The sequence below is a fragment of the Anolis sagrei genome, chromosome 1, assembly GCF_037176765.1.
Source record: "Anolis sagrei isolate rAnoSag1 chromosome 1, rAnoSag1.mat, whole genome shotgun sequence".
In the NCBI taxonomy this organism is placed as follows: domain Eukaryota; kingdom Metazoa; phylum Chordata; class Lepidosauria; order Squamata; family Dactyloidae; genus Anolis; species Anolis sagrei.
In genome coordinates, this window is record NC_090021.1 from 241,555,845 (window position 1) to 241,575,704 (window position 19,860).

The window sequence follows — 19,860 nt, forward strand, 5'->3', positions numbered from 1 at the left end:
TTTGCAAACATTAGTCCACTAGATGTTTGTGACTTCAGCTTCCAAAATTCCATACTGTGTTTGCCAAACTGGTTGTGGTTTCTGGGAGCTGAAACCCAAAATCCCTGGAGACTAAAGTTTGGGAATAATTGGTCTGGACCTAAGCCACATTATATAGCTTTATACATTGTAACTGGTCCTTTGAATTGTGCCCAGCAATAAATCAGTAGGCAGTAAAGCTGTTTCAGTAAGAAAGTGCACATCTTCTGACGTCTTTCTGTTCTGCTGTGTGTATTAAAAACGAATCCTTTTCTAGGTGTTATCCTCAGAGTCATGATTAATCATGCTGGACAGGGGATTCTGACTGTTACAGTCCAAAAAGTTACTTTGAAAGCTCTCTTACAAACTTAAGGAGAGCCTCTGGGAGACTTTTAAACCAGGAGTTCTCAAACGTTTTCAGCTGTGGAGCCCTTTTTGAAGCAAAAGGTTATTGTGGAGCCCCAATACATGTTTGTATATTATATTATATATAATGCCTATATATCAGGCATGAGCAACTTTTTTGACCAATATAAACTTAACAATGGATGATCTCGGGGATCATCCAGTCCAATCCCCTTCTGCCATGCAGGATAAGCACGATCAAAGCACCCCCAACAGATGACCATCCAGTCTTTGAAATAATAATAATATAATAATAGCAGAAACCTCAGGGGCCATCCGGTCCAACTCCCTTCTGCCATGCAGGAAAAGCACAGTGGGAGGGAAATGGAAGCAAGGAAGGCAAGGAGGAAAGAATCTGGGCAGTGAGGAAGATGTGGGAAAAAGGCTGTTGATGATGAAGGGGAAGGGGGAAGAGCAGGAAAGGGGAGGGGAAGCTTGGAGGAGGGAGGCATGGAGTCTCTCAGTATGCTTTGCAGAGCCCTTAGAGCTCCACGGAGCACACTTTGGGAACCACTAATTTAGAGGATCAAAGAATAGCACACCAAATAATGCTCAGACCATATATAAGATAGTCTGTGTTCACTTTCTACAGCTATTAAGTTTTAAGTTCACAAAGTAACATAAAATACTGGGAAAGAATGTTTTCAGTGTTCATTGTTTTGCTCAAGACGCATGTGTCATGGTTTGAAGTATTGTGCACTTGGCATTCTTAAAGGTCATCCTTTCAGATGAAAATGGTGGATGGGTAATTACCCAATTGACTACTCTGTTTTAATGACATCGGAAATAAAAAGCCAGCCTTTTTTTTCAAAGAGCAGTTTGAAGAACTGTTGTGAACAGATACGTTGGACCCTGCGTTTTGTAGGAAACCAAAATATAGATCTTAGTTGTGCTAGAAGTAGTAAGTAAAAAGAAAAATCTAACTCATACAAATTTCTTAAAGTAATTTCGTTCACTTGCAAAGGCATTTATGTACCACCTGAGAAACATCCATCCAGAGAGTGAACAGAATAAAAGATACCACAGAAGCAATGTGCTTTATCCATTAGCCCTATCCTTACAATTGTTTTTGGGCCAGTCTGCCCACCCGTTCCCAGAAACTGATCATTATCATTATCTCAGAGCTAACTTCCTAATTATTGGTTTCATGTTTACTTTTATATTTTGTTATAATGTTGTTGTTTTATTCTGTTTTATGTTGCTGTTTATATATTTTAATGTGTAATATTTTAACAATGTTGTTCAGGCTCATACCCATGTAAGCCGCCCCAAGTCCCTTCAGAGAAATGGAGTCGGGGTACAAAAATAAAGTTGTTGTTGTTGTTGTTGTTGTTGTTGTTAACAATGAAAATTTTCAAACTGAGCTAAAGCATTGTGGAGGTTTCCTAAAAGGCCATGCATTTCTTTCAGAGGAAAAAGACTATAACAACTGCACTTATTAATGCATATGGCAATAAATATTAATGCTGGTGGGCAATGAGCAAGCTATATATTCCTGCTTGAGGACAAGTTGGCCAGTGCAGTATTTCTGTCTGTCTGTTGATTTGTTTCGTGGCATTTGAAATCACAGGGCATAGAGTGGAGGTTGAAGGAACTACTTTCTTTTGGCAGTTGCAGCATAACATTCCTTCAGTTGGGAAAGCCATCTGCCAGAGACAGGCATGTAGCCGGGGGGGGGGGGGGGGGGGGGCCTCGGGGGGCTTCAGCCCCCCCCCCCCCGAAATTTTCATGGTGGTTCGCGAAAAGGCCTTATTGGGGCATTATTTAAACTGTTATGTTTATTCATATCATGATCTGATCACCATACTCAATATATCCCATATGCATGGGGGTATTGGGGTAATGATACAAAAGGTTTGCTAGGGTAGACCCTCTTTCACTCAGACTCAGCCCCCCCGAAACTCAGCCCCCCCAAACCCCCCCCTGAAAAAAAATTCAGCCCCCCCCCCCCCCCCGAAACGAAATCCTGGCTACGGGCCTGGCCAGAGAGAAGGCCTTTGTCCCTTAAAAGTGGGGTTGGAGAAATGTGGCTCTCCAGATAAGTTTAGACAACAACTCCTAGCATTCCTAACACCTCATCAAGCTATTTTGGGACTGCTGGAAGTTGGACATCAACCTCAGCATGATTCTCCAATTCTTATCCTCCTGATATTTTACCTGCTCTTCGGTTTCCCTACAACTTTGCAAGGAAGGCCAATACTTGGCAATTCTGGGAATTGATAGTTCCAAACATCTGAATGACTGCTGATGTAGGTCACATAATCCCCCCCCCCCACACTTTTTTCAAGGTTTAAGCAATGAAAGTATTGAGCAGATGCTGCTTTTTCAGAGTGATATTATTACAAAAGAAGCAACACCTGTGGCATCTTTCATTCTTAGACCTCTTCAGATGTAAGCTCTGAACATCAGTTTTCTGGTGTTCGATTAATGAAAGTATGTGTCTATTTTTAAAAAGAGATAATAGACAGGCAAGCAAGAAGTTGAGTTTTTAGAGGAACTTACACATAACCAAATACATAAGCTTGCTTTTACAAGCTCCCTTTTAAACTGGTTTGTCATTCTAAAATCCTCAAACCTGCATAATGATTGCCTGTATTATGCATGTTAAAATGTCAGTGTTTTAGTGCTCTGAGACATCAAATAGCCGTTAAATTTTAGTGCATATGAAGCCAAGCCCTCAGCTGGAGGCTCTAGAAATGGCTTTTTCTGTGTAAAAAATTGGTCGTGCTTTTGCTCATTAAGGTTCAAGTTCACTCTTATGGACAAAAAAACATAGATCCATTACATCCTTCTGGTTAAATAGGCATGCTTCTGGGGAATATCTTTTGAATTAAACATTTCTGGTTTCAATTCAAAAGCAAGCCATTCTTCAAGACACAAGTTACTTTGAAAGCCTCAGTCTAATTCTGGGGACTTGAATAATGCAGGTTGTAGTCCTACTTTCACTTACCTGAAACTAAGCCCCTTTGAACTTTCAATTGGTATAAGATTGTGTTATGTGTCGATGGAATTGATTTAATTTCTGTAGGTTGGTGTCAGATATATGTGCAGCAGATGCATCTTAAAAGACTTCATGGCTATTTTTTTTGTGTGAAAGCGATGCTTATGGTTAGCCCAGGATACCTAAAGATGACTGTGTTGCTCAGGCAGGACTTGTTCCTTGTATTACTAAGTATTCATAGAGTAGCTTTCTTCACTGTTGGCTGTGCTGTTTGGCAGTTATTTAGGAAGTTAGTTACACTACAACAAAGTGGAATAGGATTATGTGTGATAATCCTTTCACAGTCTGTACTTCTGACTGTGCCACCTATCCTGATGTATCCTAATATTCAAAATTCTCCGCCAGAGAGCCACAAATGCCAGTAGCCATGGTCATTGAAGTAGAATTGTAGTGCTTTAACTGTATAGACCAGAGGTCCTCAAACTTTTTAAACAAGCTTTTTAAACAAAGTCCATCAAACGGTTGGAGGGCCAGATTATAATTTGAAAAAAACCATGAATGAATTCCTATGTACACTGCACATATGTTATTTGTAGTGCCAAGTTTGCACTACAGATAAGATATGTGCAGTGTGCATAGGAATTCATGCCAAGTTTGTGTGTTTTTTGTAAATACAATACAACTGTTTGTTTCACTCCTGACACAATAAATAAATAAAATTTCTAGTGCAAATAACACTTAAAAACAATACAATGGTTAAAATGAAGAACAATTTTAAGAAATATAAACTTATTAGTATTTCAATGGGAAGTGTGGGCCTGCTTTTGGCTGATGAAATAGGGTTGTTGTTGTTGTGTGCTTTCAAGTCATTTCAGACTTAGGTTGAGCCTGAGTGAGGGACGGGTAAATGACCTTGAAGGGCTGTATTTGGCCCTCGGGCCTTAGTTTGAGGACCCCTGGTATAGACTGACAGAGACCTCTGTGAAAAATGCAGGTGATTGATGTAGTCCTTTTCCTTCTCATTTTAGCCATGACTTGTTTCCCTGGTGACTTCTGGAGTCATAACTCTTTTCAATTGTTAAAATAAGTAGGTTTAGGGGAGCCTACATCAAAAGTGCAAAGCTATGAACGAAAACTCCACTTTTTTTAACCTCTGAGGAAAGTTATGTAGAAATTTCTAAGTCTTCCAAGGTGACATAGGTTGATTATTGAGTCTCCCTGGAGGACCAAGAGATTACTATTAAGAAAATGTTAATCAGACCTGTAAAAGTGAAATACGCAAATGTAAAGGGCCAACTGTATCTATTTTGTGTGGTTTGATTGACTTCCGAGCTTCTGGAGGAGGTGTGTCCTATGGGGCCAAAGAAAGGCTTCCCTGCATTATATAATCACCAAATGATGAGAAGTATTTGATTTGTTCTAAACATCGTATGGCAGGAGATGTTGGTTTATCAAAATTATATACTACAATCTTCTTTAAATCATCTGTTAGTATGTGTCCCCCCCTCCCACTTGTTACATATAATATACATCTACTATAACAGCGTTTCTCAACCTTGGGGTCACAAGGAAGGTTTCAGAGAGCTCACCAAAAACTATTAGAAAACACATTTCTAATGGTTTTAGGCACCCCATTGGCACAGAAGGCTATAGATCTCTCCACCTATCTTTTGCTTCCTTTTTGGAAACAGACAGCAAATCTTCCCACCAAAAGCCCTCCTCCTGCTTTGAGGGCTGTTTCTGAGACTTCAAGTGGAGAGGGGAGAGCGGGTGTGCTCTCCCCTAAATCACTGTCAATTCCTCCCAAATCCCTCCAGTGTTTTCTGTTGGTAATGGAGGTTCTGGGTGAGAAGTTAGGCCCAAATCTGTCTTTGGTGAGGTTCAGAATGCTCTTTGATTTTAGGTGAACTATAAATCCCAGCAACTACAACTCCCAAATGACAAAATCAATACCCCAAAAGTATTCAAATTTGGTACTTGTGCCAAATCCTGCATATCATATATTTACATTATGATTCATAACAGTAGCAAAATTATGAAGTTGCAATGAAAATAATTTTTTGGCTGGTGGTCACCACAACATGAGGAACTGTATTAAGGGGCTGTGGCATTAGGAAGGTTGAGAACCACTGTACTATAAGATGTTCACTTGTGAAGAGGGAAGTCTTGTTTGTTGATTGACCTATATGACACACTTGATTGTGTTAATAATTTGTGAGAAATCCTTCATATATAAGTAACCACAGAGGAATTTTCACTAAGTGAATGCAGTATTGCTAGCCACTGTGAATTATTATAGTACTTGTTGTTGTTGTTATTGTTGCTGTTGTTGATTATGGTGATACTACTACTACTAATAATAATTGCTTTATTAACTGATAGAGATGCAGAGTAATTATGAATGCAAAGCATTACTTTGAATATGTTTGTTTTGAAACAGTGTTTTTTGAAACCACAGATACCACAGTTAAATTAATTGGATGTAGAAAATAACACAACAGTTGCTGTATTTGAGTTTTTAGAAATGGTTTGGTACTTACAAGTTTGATGACCATATATAAAGAACACATTGATTGGACCTGTCCATTGAGACTTTGCAAAAGATAAAATGACTGAAAGGAAATAATTTCCGTCAAAATTTGTACCATTAGTTAGTGATATTGTTCTTGACATTTTCTCTTATCATATCGTTCTTGTCAGAGTGAAATTAAAATCTTTCTGCCAACAACTAAAAATGAATACTTGGCTTGTCCAGAGTATGCATCACATAATTAAAGCAAAATGAGACTTTTTATGTGGGCTGAATTCAGTGACGTTCTAATCTCTGTGTGTAAGGGTGGTAGTATTTCTCTTTTTCTTCACGTTTCTTTCTTACTCATTTTTTAGCAAGGCATAGTAGCATTTCTGGTGGAAACATCATTTTTCTGCAAATAGTAGGGAGACACAGTGATAGCTTTCTATATCTTTCTAGTAGAGTCCTATATGGGTTTGAGGCTATCTGTTGGCCATAACAAAGACAGGTGATGGGAATATCATCCCTAGCAATCCCAGAGATATCTTATTTAACCCAGGTAGTTGTCTGAGGATAGGGAAAACTGTTAAACTTATAAAGCCAAATCAATACTTGCTTGACTAGACGTTGCATGAACGGAAATCAGCCTCAGCTCCATTTCAGCATCTTAGAATTTCTCAAAAGGAAAGTGGGACAGAAATGTAATGAAGTAATACTGTATGAACCAGATATTTGTAGGGAATACATTCCAGGGCACCTCTTCAGGCACTGCTGGGTCAGTCCTCCAGTGCAACTTCATGGTCAGCTTTTAGCAGAAGTAACCCATAGAATTACCTAGAGGATCTAGAAAATGTGTCAGACATGTGTAAATGAAATTGCAGGTACTGGTCCCATGGATATAAGGACATTTTCATTCTTTGTGTGTATGCATATCACTAATTCACTCAAGCTTAACTGTTATGTTTGTATAGTTAGCCATCTTCTAACTTTTGATCTGGCATAGTTTTTAAGCTCAGTGCCTACTGTAGGGGATTATTTAAATAGGAGAAGCAAAATCCCAATACAGTGCTTCACACAACTTTTAAAAAATTAATACACAGTACAATGGGAATCGAGATCTGTTCGGCCCAGTCCCCAACCAGCTTTGCATCAAGCCATGAGTCTCATTTCCTCAACCAAGTGACTAGGTTTAAATTTTTGATCTAATTCCTTGTCCCATCTGCTATCACCAACTGTTAGTTGGTGAGCATTTGTGTGTTTGGTTCAGCTCAACAGGAACTTTGGAAAAGGGATATGTTTTTTGTAGGCAGGGACAATTTCCTCAGAGAGATGTCATCTAAATAAGGGAATTCTAATTAGCACTTTCCATTGAGATGTAGGCTGACTCTGTGGTGATTGAACCCTTCCATATCAGTGAGACATTTTAGAGTTAAGCCTTCAGATCCAGCTGGTAACTTCCATGTTAATACATCCAAAGGAGTATCAAATAAGTTCAGCACCTTGGATAGCTCCTCAAGATTTCAGGCTAAACCAGGCACGGTCAATTTTCGACCCTTCAGGTGTTTTGTACATCAACTCCCACAATTCCTAATAGCTGGTAGGCTGTTAGGAGTTGTGGGAATTGAAATCCAAAACAACTGGAGGGCCAAAGTTTGACAGTGCCTGGTTTAGCCCAAAACCTTTAGGAGGTATACAAAGAGGTAACATGGAAGTTACCAGCTGGATCTGAGCAAGTCTCATTTTTAAGGGGGAAAAGACACCCTTGGACTACACCCCTTAGAATCCTACAGTTAGCCTAGTGGCCATGTCCTAGTTGGAATTGCAGTCAAAGACAGTAATTTTTCCATAATCTAAGGATGACCTGGGAATGAATATGTCAGAGACCGTGCTTGCATAAAGAAGTTGGCAGTGCTAGAATTTGAGCACTGATAGCAGTGCTACTTAGTATGATTAATAGAATGGCCCTGGTTTTGTTGCTGCAAAGCTGTGGTGTGTGTGTGTGTATGTATGTTAGGGATTATCATCAGTGGCAGTAATGGAAACCACCTTCTATGTGCCCAAATTTTTCTGGCATTCTCAATCTTTAAGGTTTTAGTAATTTGTCAATAGCCTCTCAATATTATTCCATTAGTGCTATCTCTCAACTTTGACAAGTAAACCTATCCTAAAGAATTCCATATGCCAACCATGGAAAGTCAATGAGAAACCTCCTCTGAATCAATTGTGTCTAGAAATTCCTCTCACGTGGTCACTATAAAGACTGTAAACAACAACAGAGTGTTCCATGGCTGATAGGTTGGAATAAGTGTTGGATGCGGGAGATGCTATACCTAAATAGGCATCTTGCTTGCTTATTGCAGCCTCTCCCTAGGAATGCCCCCTAATTGAAGGTGCAGAAATTTCAATTTGGCTGAAAATCTGGTTCTGTGCTACTGAAGCAGGGGTGAGATTGGGACTCTACCTTTGCAACAGGCAGCATTCTTGGATGTTTCTTGGTCTCTTATGTTATCCCTCCCTTGAATATATTCCACAATTTGATTCCTGATTGGTAAACAATGTGTTCTGTTATTATGCTTCTTTTTGTCCTGGAACAAAATGTGGCAACCATTTATTGAAGGCTACAGTTTTTCTTACCAATGATTATCTCTCCTTTATAGCAGACAAATGAGTGGTGTTCACACTGCATTTTATTATCAGGAGAGGTACAATCTCCACCCAATTTGAAAAGTAAATTATAGTGTAAAAATGACTTCTTTAGCCCAGTTAGCTAACCTGCAGACATAGGTCTCTAAAATGGCACTCACAGAAGAATTATGTTAGGCTTCTGCACAGGACCAGGCATTTGAGAGGGTAGATGCTTGGCTGTTACAAATAGTGAACTTTTCACCCTGGCCTCTTCTGTATTGTACTACTCTTTGCTTTCTAGCACAAAGACCAGAAGCTATCCATAGTAAGACAAATGGTAGATTACACACACACACACGCACACACTACAGAGCATGCTAGCCTGACACTTTCAAGCATTCTGTACTTCATTTACTGTAAATTTGCCACAGAGATTGACCATTTGAGTCTCCTTGTGAAGAGAAAAAGTGGGTAAAAATAAACATAACAATAATAATGCTTTTCATAAGCATTTATCCTATAAACGGTAAGACCTGATGATCACTGAATCAAGCACTGTAGTAGTGTGGCCCCCTTCCCCTGGGTTTCGAGCTATCGACAGAATCTGTAAATTTAAACAATGTATTGAACATTAGGAACCATATTCATCATTTACAGAATCTGCTAATAGCTGTGAACCTTGAAAAAAAATCTAGGTGCTGCCAAATTCAGTAGTGTGTGTATGTTGGGTAAGTGTTAAATCTGACATTAAGGATGCGTAACTGCTTTGCTAAAGTTTGCGCTCACTCTGGTGACTACAAAACTAGTATTGGCATTAGAGCATGTATATGTTGCCAGGATTCACTGCCATGTGGAAGACTTAGGCTTAAGCAGTCAAGTCTACTTTCTTTGCCAATTCACGTCAATTATGTGTGACTCAGTTAGACTTCACATCTGGTGCTGCATACTTCCAAGACAGGGGAGTCTTGTTCTGTGAAGGATGACTAAGGAAAGTGAGTTTTTGTATGCTTTGCCATTCTGCACTTTGGAAAAAGGCCTTCTTCTTCTTTTCAGAATTTATCCTTGGAGGACTAAGCTTGGATGTATTTCATTCAGGCAGATGACATCCGCTACTGATCATCAAGCAAAGGGACTGCATTCCACTGCTGTTTCTTTTCAAAGTGAAGTTCTCTTTGAGGTTTGTTTTTGTCAGGTTTTGCATTTAAAGTCATCATTTTTCATGGGATTGTACATAAAACGTAAGAGTCTTTGCTGTATCAGATTGAGCATCTATCTTCTCTGGCATTTTCTTCCCACATTGGCCATCTCCATGCCTTTGAGAGCTCACAAGCCAGATAGGTTAGCAATAATGCTTTCCCTGTATTGTTGAAGGCTTTCATGGCTGGAATCACTGGGTTGTTGTAGGTTTTTTCGGGCTATATGGCCATGTTCTAGAGGCATTCTCTCCTGACGTTTTGCCTGCATCTATGGCAAGCATCCTCAGAGGTAGTGAGGTAATGAAACCTCACTACCTCTGAGGATGCTTGCCATAGATGCAGGCGAAATGTCAGGAGAGAATGCCTCTAGAACATGGCCATATAGCCCAAAAAAACCCTACAACAACCCAATGCTTTCCCTTTTTATATTCCCCAGGAAACTGGTACTGAGAGGTATATTACTGTATTACTAGGATCCATTGATAGTGTTATTCTCAATGAACTTGTGAAATACCCCTCTGCAGTTGTTTAGGCTGGTGGCTACACATTATGATAAGTATAGCCCGTAATTTAAATCTCTGCTTGTAAAGAAATACCTGTTAAAATCTGAATTGCTGGATTTAGAAACTGGAATCCCTGAAACATTGTACCTGATTTGTTTGAATGAGCAATGTCTCAATTCTTCTGCATGTGTTTTACTTCTTATTTAGTACTACTTTTTTTTTTCACAGCCACAAGGAGAAAGTATGACAAATGTCTGTCAGTGTTTACTAAAACAGATTTTAAGATTTGTTTCTTTGTTGTAACTACACACAACTTTCTGTTCCTCAAGGTAGATACTCCAAAGTCGCACCTCAGATTTCCCCCTCTACTATACTTTTTCAGTGCAGTCATGGTTGTGGTTGTGGTATCCCTTCATGTAATTTCCAACTTAAGGTGACCCTAAAGCAAACTTTTCAAAGGATTTTCTGATGCTAAAAGTGTGCAGTTTGCCCATGGTCACTCAGTGGGTTTTCATGTCTGAACAGGGAGCCATGCCCTAGTTTTCAGAGTTGTTGCTCAAATCATAACTGACTCTTTGAATACACGAAAGGTGCTAATTTAGTGCCTTTGTGGGGCAGACAAGGGAGTCTCAAATACTAAAAGAGGGAGGGTCTAGTGAATGGAAGATATGCAAAACCTAGTCACCAAGGCAAAAAAGCAAAATTAAATTGAATCTTCCAAGAATTCTTGTCTGGAAAAAACCTTAGTTATTGCTGCAACACAGATAAGAAATAGTGATAAGCTATCTATGTAAGTACAATTCAAGAAAGTGGAAGATGCTAATTTTTCCTGGGGTAGTATTCTAATCTATAAACTAGAAGAAAAATGTGAAGACTTAATAATAAGTTTCAGCTATATTTTTAAACTGTTGTAAAAAATTACGTTAATCCTCCAGTCCCTATATAAAAGCATAACATAATTCTACTTTCCTGTATGTATGTACCTCCCTCTATGCGTGGTTTTGTTCTTGTTTACTGTAAGACGGAGCTGAATACATAGTAGCCAAATCATGCTTTATTGGGGCTGCTGAACAGTTGCATTTATATTTTCTTCTGAGCTCTTAGATCTCCAAAACAATTGAGAAACATGTGGTGCTTATTAAAGATTTCTCAATAGGTCTGCTCCACAAGGGTCTCACAAGGATAGGGAATAGATCAAGATGACTGCCAGGACTGAACAGTTGGTGGCCTGGGAGTTGGCACCTCTGGATTGAGTCTCGCTTTTTCAAAAAGAAAGAACACTCAGTGTAGTGCCTTTAAAAGGATTTTTATAGTGGCTTAGTGAACAAAGGAATTTACATTTCCATAGCCAAATGGGATGTAATACTTGTGCATCAAAATGTTTTAAGTATCTGATTCATGGTGTTTTAAGGATCTGAAGAACTAAAATATTCCAGTCAGATTAGCTAAGATCGCTAAGTTCTGGTTTGAACACATTAGGTGGAGAGATGAAAGAAATTAGTGTCTATGTATTGGAGGTAAAAGGGTATAGTGAGGGGAAATGGTGTTAATTTCTGAAGCTGTAAAGCAGTGGTTCTCAGCCTGTGGATCCCTAGATGTTTGGGCTTTCAACTCCCAGAAATCCTAACAGCTGGTAAACTGGCTGGGATTTCTGGGAGTTGTAGGCCAAAACACCTGGGGACCTACAGGTTGAGAGCCACTGCTTTAAAGTTTGTATTTTGAAAGTTTAGAAAAGTCAAATATTTTAATTTAATTTTAAAAAGTACTTAGAGAAGTATGTGGTTTTGGCAGTTGCTATAGACCCAATCTTAGATGTTTGCTGAAGATGAGTCAGAGTTGGACAAGCTGAAGGTCGCTGTGCTGCTGGTGTGATACGTTGCTGAGGTCCCACCATAAATCCGGAGAGTGGTGGGGAGATGTGCACTGAAAATGGAGCTGATGAGCAGGAGACCACAGACCTGGAGTCAGGAGAACAGTGGTTACCTGAAATCATGGATATGGATATGGTCAAAAACCATTATTCACAACATTTCTACCCTGCCCTTCTTAACCCCTGCGGGGGGACTCAGAGCAGCTAACAATGGCAACAATTCGATGCTGCAAATATCAAATTATAACAGCAAAATAAAATCATAAAAACACAATAGATTAAAAACAAACATTAATTAACCAATCATAAAGCCATTTCCATTATAACAATCATATGGTCCGATTCAATGTTCGAAGTGCCATTTACATTAAAATTACTCCTGCTGCCAGGAACATCAGTCCTGCCATGACTGTTCTTCATTTGCTGTATGTACTTGCTTGTATTGGATGATAGATGTTGTTTGTTGTTAAGTTTTACCATCCTGATGTTTGCTTTCATTTAGGGTGACTGCTGGGGAATCTCTCATTAGCAAGCCTACCTGGTAGATTTATGGCTGCAGATGAAAAAGGGAGGTAGTAACTGGTGAACAGCTCCAAGGTCCGTCTTGTTAGAAATCTGGGATAAGGGGATATTTGGATTGTTTTGGTTTTATGATCTACTAGGGGAAAACCTGTGGAAGAGGAGCTGGCATTGTATATTGACAAATGAGATGAAAGCCATAGAACATTTAAATTACTTTACCTATAACTATATTATCCAGTTACCATATTTCCTTGCATAATAGTCACCACTGTGTAATAATTATACCAACATTTGCGGGGTGGCAAAATGGGTATTTTAGTATTCTTCACATAATAATTCACTCACCTGGGTGAGTGAATGTAGGGTGCAACTCCCCTGCATGCCTGCCCCCTTGGTGTTATGGGGCTTCATTCAGCTGGTAGCCAAGTGAAGCCATGTAGTGCCAAAGGACAGGCATGTTGGGGAATGAAGCTTCACTTGTCCATCCGCATGCCCCTTTTCTAGCTATGGGGCTTTACTTGCCTTCCATCCAAGTGAATCCCCATAGCTAGAGCTTTTTTCACTGTGTAATAATTGCACCCCATTTTTCATTTTTAAAAAAGGGAATTAAAAGTGCGGATACTATACTATACTATTCATTACTCAAATCTTACAAAGTCTGTTGTATGATGAGTAACTCTGTTAATTCAAATAAAGGTTTTACACTTAGAGAGCTTGGTTTCCTGAGATGAAGTGTGGTTGACCTCTGGTCTTAGCATACCACAGGCTCACCCTGGAGGACTTAGAAATTCCCAGAGAATTCCCACAATACCCCCTGCCCACTTACCTTTAGTCCGAACACTGACAAATTCATGTTTGCAGTGTCTATGAAATTAAGAAACAGGCTATAATTATCCCACTTCTTTTTAGACCAGGGGTTCCCAAACTAAGCCCTGAGCTGGCCCTGAACCCCTAAGGCCATTTACCCAGCCTTGCTCTAAGCTTTTGACTGCCCCCACCATTTGCATCCTGCTGCTACCACCACTGCCACACTCCCTCTTGCTCCTTAACTGTTTCCTTTCTTTTTCAGTAGCCATACAAAATGGAGGGAGTCATCTCCATACACTTCTTACTTCCTAACTTTCCTTTGATTTCCTCTCTATTTTCCCCAAAATCCCAAATGGAAGGAATAATTATGCTCCCTCCAAAATGGAGGGAGAAAGTGAGGAGGGGAGAAAGAAAGAAAGAAAGAAAGAAAGAAAGAAAGAAAATGATGCAAGAAATAGAGAGGAAGGCTGAAAAGCTAGAAAGAAAGATAGGTAAGGAAAAGAGAGGGAAGGAATTCATTAAGTGTGGTGTAATGGATTGAACTGCAGATTGTGGCTTTGAAGCCACTGGGTGACCTAGCCAAGTCACATCCTCTCAGGCAAGTTTTCTTTAAATAAATCTTGATTAAAAAAACCCTCTATGATAGGGTTCTCTTAGGATCACCCTGAGTCTAAAACAACGTGTAGGAACACAACAACAACGACAACAACAAATTATGGTCCATTCCAACAGTCTGACGGACCGTGAACTGGCCCCTGCTTAAAAAGTTCAAGGACTCTTGGTTTAGACAATGTAGGCAGTCTGTAGGTATTGTATGTGAACAAATTGCTGTAATCAACTTCAGCCTTCAAATTAAAAATATTTATTAAATGACTTAATTTTAAAAAAGGAAAAGAGTTCCAAAAATGCAGTAATTTCTAGATAGCTATTATTATGCTGCCATAGTTGCTGAGTTAGTTTCAGTTTCACATGAAGAAAAAACAACCAAGACACTTGTGACACCTTAAAAGTTGCAACTTCTTTCTGCCGCAATCTTTCTTTTGCGGGCTTTAAGCTCCCTTCTTTCAGATACACAAAGCATTATCCAGGCGTTCTGGAATAAACCTCGTACATGTTGACAGCAAAATTATTTGCAATAAAGAAAGCACAGCATCATGCCAAGCCACATGACTGGTTTTAGATGAGAACACAGCAGAGATTCCTCAAATGGAGATGTCAAGCAAAGGAAAATGAAGACAAAGGAAAATAAAAATGCTGTTTGTGTTACAGGAGTGGCTATGATTGACAAGGGGAGAGCAAATATCCAATCAAAAGGTGATAAAGGATGTGTGATGTGCTTGTTTTCTAAGAAAAGCATGTCAGAGACTGGTACTTAATATTTAGAGAAAAGAAGAGTCAAGGATTGAGGTATCTTTTGCTTTGATCATAGCTAGATGGGACAGCTGATATTGCATATAGTTGTGCAGGCATACATGTAGGACTGGTTTCTGTCATGAAAAACAGATTCTTATGGGAGCAGAAGATTGAGAGTTTTACATTGTTAGGTATTATGGTCATTAATGTCATGTGCCTTCAAGCTGACCCTGACCTATCGTGTCTTGCATGCTTTATTCATTTCCTAGGAATATCTTCTTTTAAAACATGGGTAAGTTAGGAGGACATCCTATTATTGACATTTTTTTGTGTAATCTTTCATTTTATAACCTTGAAGGGTGCTAACCAACATAACTATGGTACATTTATCTCCAGAGGTTTGTAACACACCTTTAAATAGTTATTAATTTGTATATTAATGCTTAGTTTCTTAGGGAATCCCTGTAGAAGGATTAATAGATGACATTAATATTAATGTCCCATGAGACAACTGCAACTCATGCCATTATGATATGGGGTTGAAGAATTAATCATTCTCACTCAGTATAAACAAGGCATTGTATTTTAATTCTGGTACTATATATTTTAATATATGTATTTAATGGTAGTGTATGTGTGTTGTAATATGTTTATTATAGTGTATATTTTGCATACCCCACCTCTTGCCATGAGGAGAGTCTGGCAACTTATTATTAGTATTAGTATTATTTGATTCTGATAAAGAGCAGACTGCTGATTTAGGCGAAAAGCTGGAATCTCGCTTGTTTATTTAAGCAACATAAATTTATCTAGATGGTTGTACTAATCCCAATTAACTTATATGATTCTTTTTCTTGGTAACTTTTTAAAGAAGTGGGTCCGATTTTCTGGACCCATTGCAGTCTGGTTTCAGGCCTGATCACGGTACCGAGACAGCTTTGGTTGCCTTGGTGGATGGCCTCCACAGAGAACTTGACAGGGGGAGTGTGACTTTGTTGGTTCTCTTGGACATCTCAGTAGCTTTTGATACCATCGATCATGGTATCCTTCTGGGATGACTCTCCAGAATGAGTGTTGGGGGTACTGCATGACAGTGGCTCCATTCCTGGAGGGGGAATGAAGCTGGGGGATACCTGCTCGGACCCCTGCTCGGACCCTGGCATTTGACCTTTGGGGTCCCACAAAGTTCTGTTCTTTCCCCCATTCTTTTTAATATCTACATGAAACCACTGGGTGAGGTCATCCAGAGTTTTGGAGTTTGTTGTCATCTCTAGCAGATGATACACAACTCTATTACTCCTTTCCACCAAAATCCAAGGAAATCCCTTGGGTCCTGAACCAGTGTCCGGCCACTGTGATGGGCTGGATGAGGGCAATCCTGACAAGTCAGAGGTCCTCCAGGTCAGTCATTTGGCCGAACGGAGTATAGGGTGGCAACCTGTGTTTGACGGGTTTGCACTCCCCTTGAAGATACAAGTCCACAGTTTGGGGGTCCTCCTGGATTCAGCACTGATGCTTGATGCTCAGGTGTCGGCGGTGGCCGGGAGGGCCTTTGCACAATTAAAACTTGTGTGCCAGCTGCGACCGTACCTCAAGAAGTCTGACTTGACCATGGTGGTCCATGCCTTAGTTACCTCAAGATTGGACTACAGTAATGTGGGGCTGCCCCTGAAGACGGTTTGGAAACTACAGCTGGTGCAAAAGTCGGTGGCCAGATTGTTAACTGGAGCAAGTTACAAGGAGTGGTCAATCCCCCTGTTTAAACAGCTCCACTGGCTGCCGATAAGTTTCCGGTCCCAATTCAAGGTGTAGGTTATTACCTATAAACAGTTCAGGGCCTGCCTACCTTCGAGACCACCTCCTCCCCTACGAGCCCACATGGTCCTTAAGATCTTCCGGGGATGCTTTTATTTATTTATTTATTTATTTACTTTACTTGTATACCGCAGTTTCTCAGCCCAACAGGCGACTCAACGCGGTTTACAACAAGGATAAGAATCAATCAACGATATACAATTTAAAACCATAAAAGCATAATATACAATATTGACACAACAATAGACAACACAATGCATCTCATAACTAGAGTCGTGATCCAATCCGTCGTCCAAATTTCCATTCCTGTAATCATCACATTCATTGCACTGTTTAACCGAATGCCCGTTCAAACATCCAAGTTTTTAATCTTCTTCGGAACACCATTAGCGAGGGGGCTGATCTTACCTCCATAGGAAGGGCGTTCCACAGCCGGGGGGCCACCACAGAAAAGGCCCTGTCTCTTGTCCCCGCCAGCCGCACCTGTGAAGCAGGCGGGATAGAGAGCAGGGCCTCCCCAGAAGATCTTAGGGTCCTGGCGGGCTGATAGGCAGAGAAACGTTCGGATAGGTAACTTGGGCCAGAACCGTTTAGGGCTTTATAGGCCAACACCAGCACTTTGAATTGAGCCCGGTAGCAAATCAGCAGCCAGTGGAGCTGGTGCAGCAGAGGAGTTGTATGCTCCCTGCGCTCTGCTCCTGTTAGTATCATGGCTGCTGAGCGTTGGACTAGCTGGAGCTTCCGAGCCGTCTTCAAAGGCAACCCCACGTAGAGAGCATTGCAGTAGTCTAGACGGGATGTAACCAGAGCGTGGACTACCGTGGCCAAGTCAGACTTCCCAAGGTACGGGCGCAGTTGGCGCACAAGTTTTAACTGTGCAAATGCTCCCCTGGTCACCGCCGAAACCTGAGGTTCCAGGCTCAGCGATGAGTCCAGGATCACACCCAAACTGCGAACCTGCGTCTTCAGGGGGAGTGCAACCTCATCCAACACAGGCTGTAACCCTATACCCCGTTCGGCCTTACGACTAACCAGGAGTACCTCTGTCTTGTCTGGATTCAATTTCAATTTGTTCGCCCTCATCCAGACCGTCACAGCGGCCAAGCACCAGTTCAGGACCTCAACAGCCTCCTTAGTAGCAGGTGGAAAGGAGTGACAGAGTTGGACATCATCCGCGTACACATGACATCGCACTCCGAAACTCCGGATGATCTCTCCCAGCAGCTTCATGTATATGTTAAACAACATGGGAGACAGTATTGAACCCTGAGGAACCCCACAAGACAAAGGTTGTGGGGTTGAACAGGAGTCTCCCAGTAACACCTTCTGAGACCGACCCTCAAGGAATGAGCGGAGCCACTGTAAAACAGTACCTCCAAGACCCATCCCCGTGAGGCGTCCCAGAAGGATACCGTGGTCGACGGTATCGAAGGCCGCTGAGAGGTCCAGCAGCACCAACAGGGACACACTCCCCCTGTCGAGCTCCCGGCGCAGATCATCCACTAAGGCGACCAAGGCTGTCTCGGTACCATGTCCCGGCCTAAAGCCAGACTGTGCCGGATCCAGATAATCAGTGTCTACCAAGAATGCCTGGAGTTGTGAGGCCACCACATGTTCCAGGACTTTGCCCAAGAAGGGGAGATTGGAAACAGGCCGATAGTTGACGAATTGAGTGGGGTCCAGTGATGGTTTTTTCAACAGCGGTTTTATTACAGCTTGTTTTAAGCTGGCTGGAATTTTGCCTTCCCAAAGGGAGGCATTAACCACCACCTTCACCCACTAGGCCAATCCTCCTCTGGCCTACTTCAGAAGCCAGGATGGGCAGGGGTCTAGGATGCATGTGGTAGCCCTCATTTCTCCAAGCACCTTGTCCACACCCTCGGGTTTCACCAATTGAAATGAATCCATCAAAACTGGACAAGCAGATGCTCGTGTTACATCCTCAGAGACTGCCGTTAATATGCTATCCAGACCAGAGCGGATCAAGGCGACTTTGTCTGCGAAGAACTGAGCAAAGGCTTCACAGCGAGCTGAGACAGCATGCGGTGAGCAAAACAGTGACGTGTTACTCTATTGCTTTACTCCTCTGCTCCGGTAGGGAAAGAACTTAAAATCCGACTTAATCAAGCCAAACCTTGCCACCCGGAGCCCTTGAAACCTGCTCCTTTACCATTGACAAACTAGGGTCACAGAGGTGGCCTTGGGGAGTCAAACTGGAGGAGCGTTGGCGAAGGAAGAGCTGAAGGAGGTTTGGAGAAGAAAGGAGGTAGAGCGACTGGGTGGCTGCCATTACTGGTTCTATTGCAACAACTACAACAACTTGCAACTTGCAACAACTTCAACAACTCCAACAACAACAACAACGACTTCAACAACCCCAACAACTACAATAACAACTGTAACTGAGTATTTACCGGCCCTTCGCTGCCATTCTGGCCGCGTGGTGGTTTGGAGACTGCCGGTCGCTGCTTCGCCTGCGTCCACTTCGGCTCCACGTAGCTTTGGCCTCGCGCTCTCCTGTGCTGCTGCTGCTGCTGTGCTAGGCTCAGCCGGTTTTGCTGCTGCTGTCCTAGCCTGCCCCAGACCCGGGGTTTGTCCTTCCTGACTTGGCTGGCTCCTGTGCTGCTGCTGCTCCTTGTCTCCCGGCCGGGGCTGGCTTGGTTTCGGTTTTATTTCTCGGCTGGCTCCCTGTCTCCCGACCGAGGCTTGCCCGGTTTCGGTTTCGATTCTTGGCGTCAGCGTTTTTCCGTCTGGGCTTGGCGGTTTCCAGCACTCCTCCGCGTTGGCGGGGTCCTCCATTGGTGGCTGCGGCCTTTGCCGGCTGGTCAGCGCCCTCTCCCAGCGGTGGCTCCAGTTCCTTCCAGTCAGGCACCACACCCCGTCATAGCTCGGCTGCACACCGCGGCAGCGGTCCCTACCATCGGTGGCTGTAGCCTTCTCCATCTGGGCGCCAGACCCTTGCCAATTTTCCTGCAGCTGAGGGGGTCGGTTGGGGAATAAGGGCCACCTTGCTGTTTCCATCTAATTACTGGTGGCTGCCTGAGACAGAGTCTACTCCCCAGGTTGTGTACTATCATCCTCACAATCAACATCTGACCACCTGCCATCCCTGGGACACTATTCATTGTCTCTACCATCTCCCGTTTGTGATGACCAAATTGCTGTGTTGACCATCTGTGTTGTCCGTCCTTACCATCGTGCTGTCCGGCTATGCCGAAGACCATCACCGCAGACATTAATCTCATCCCCGGAAGGTCTAAGACCAAGAACAACCATCCATTGATTCTTTTTGT

The 19,860-nt window shown here is 41.9% G+C and overlaps 1 protein-coding gene across 2 annotated transcripts in view; it reads left to right on the forward strand.

The window, feature by feature from the left end:
* The window catches only part of TSPAN4 (tetraspanin 4), a 753,539-nt gene that overhangs the window by 125,103 nt on the left and 608,576 nt on the right, over positions 1–19,860 (forward strand). Inside the window, exon 2 of one of the 2 annotated variants that reach the window (XM_060769140.2) lies at positions 9,555–9,678. The exons of the other annotated variant lie outside the window; for it this stretch is intronic. Coding sequence (XP_060625123.2) covers positions 9,601–9,678 — 78 coding nt within the window. The 5' untranslated portion in view covers positions 9,555–9,600. The remainder of the gene's footprint in view (positions 1–9,554; positions 9,679–19,860) is intronic. 2 annotated transcript variants of the gene reach the window in all.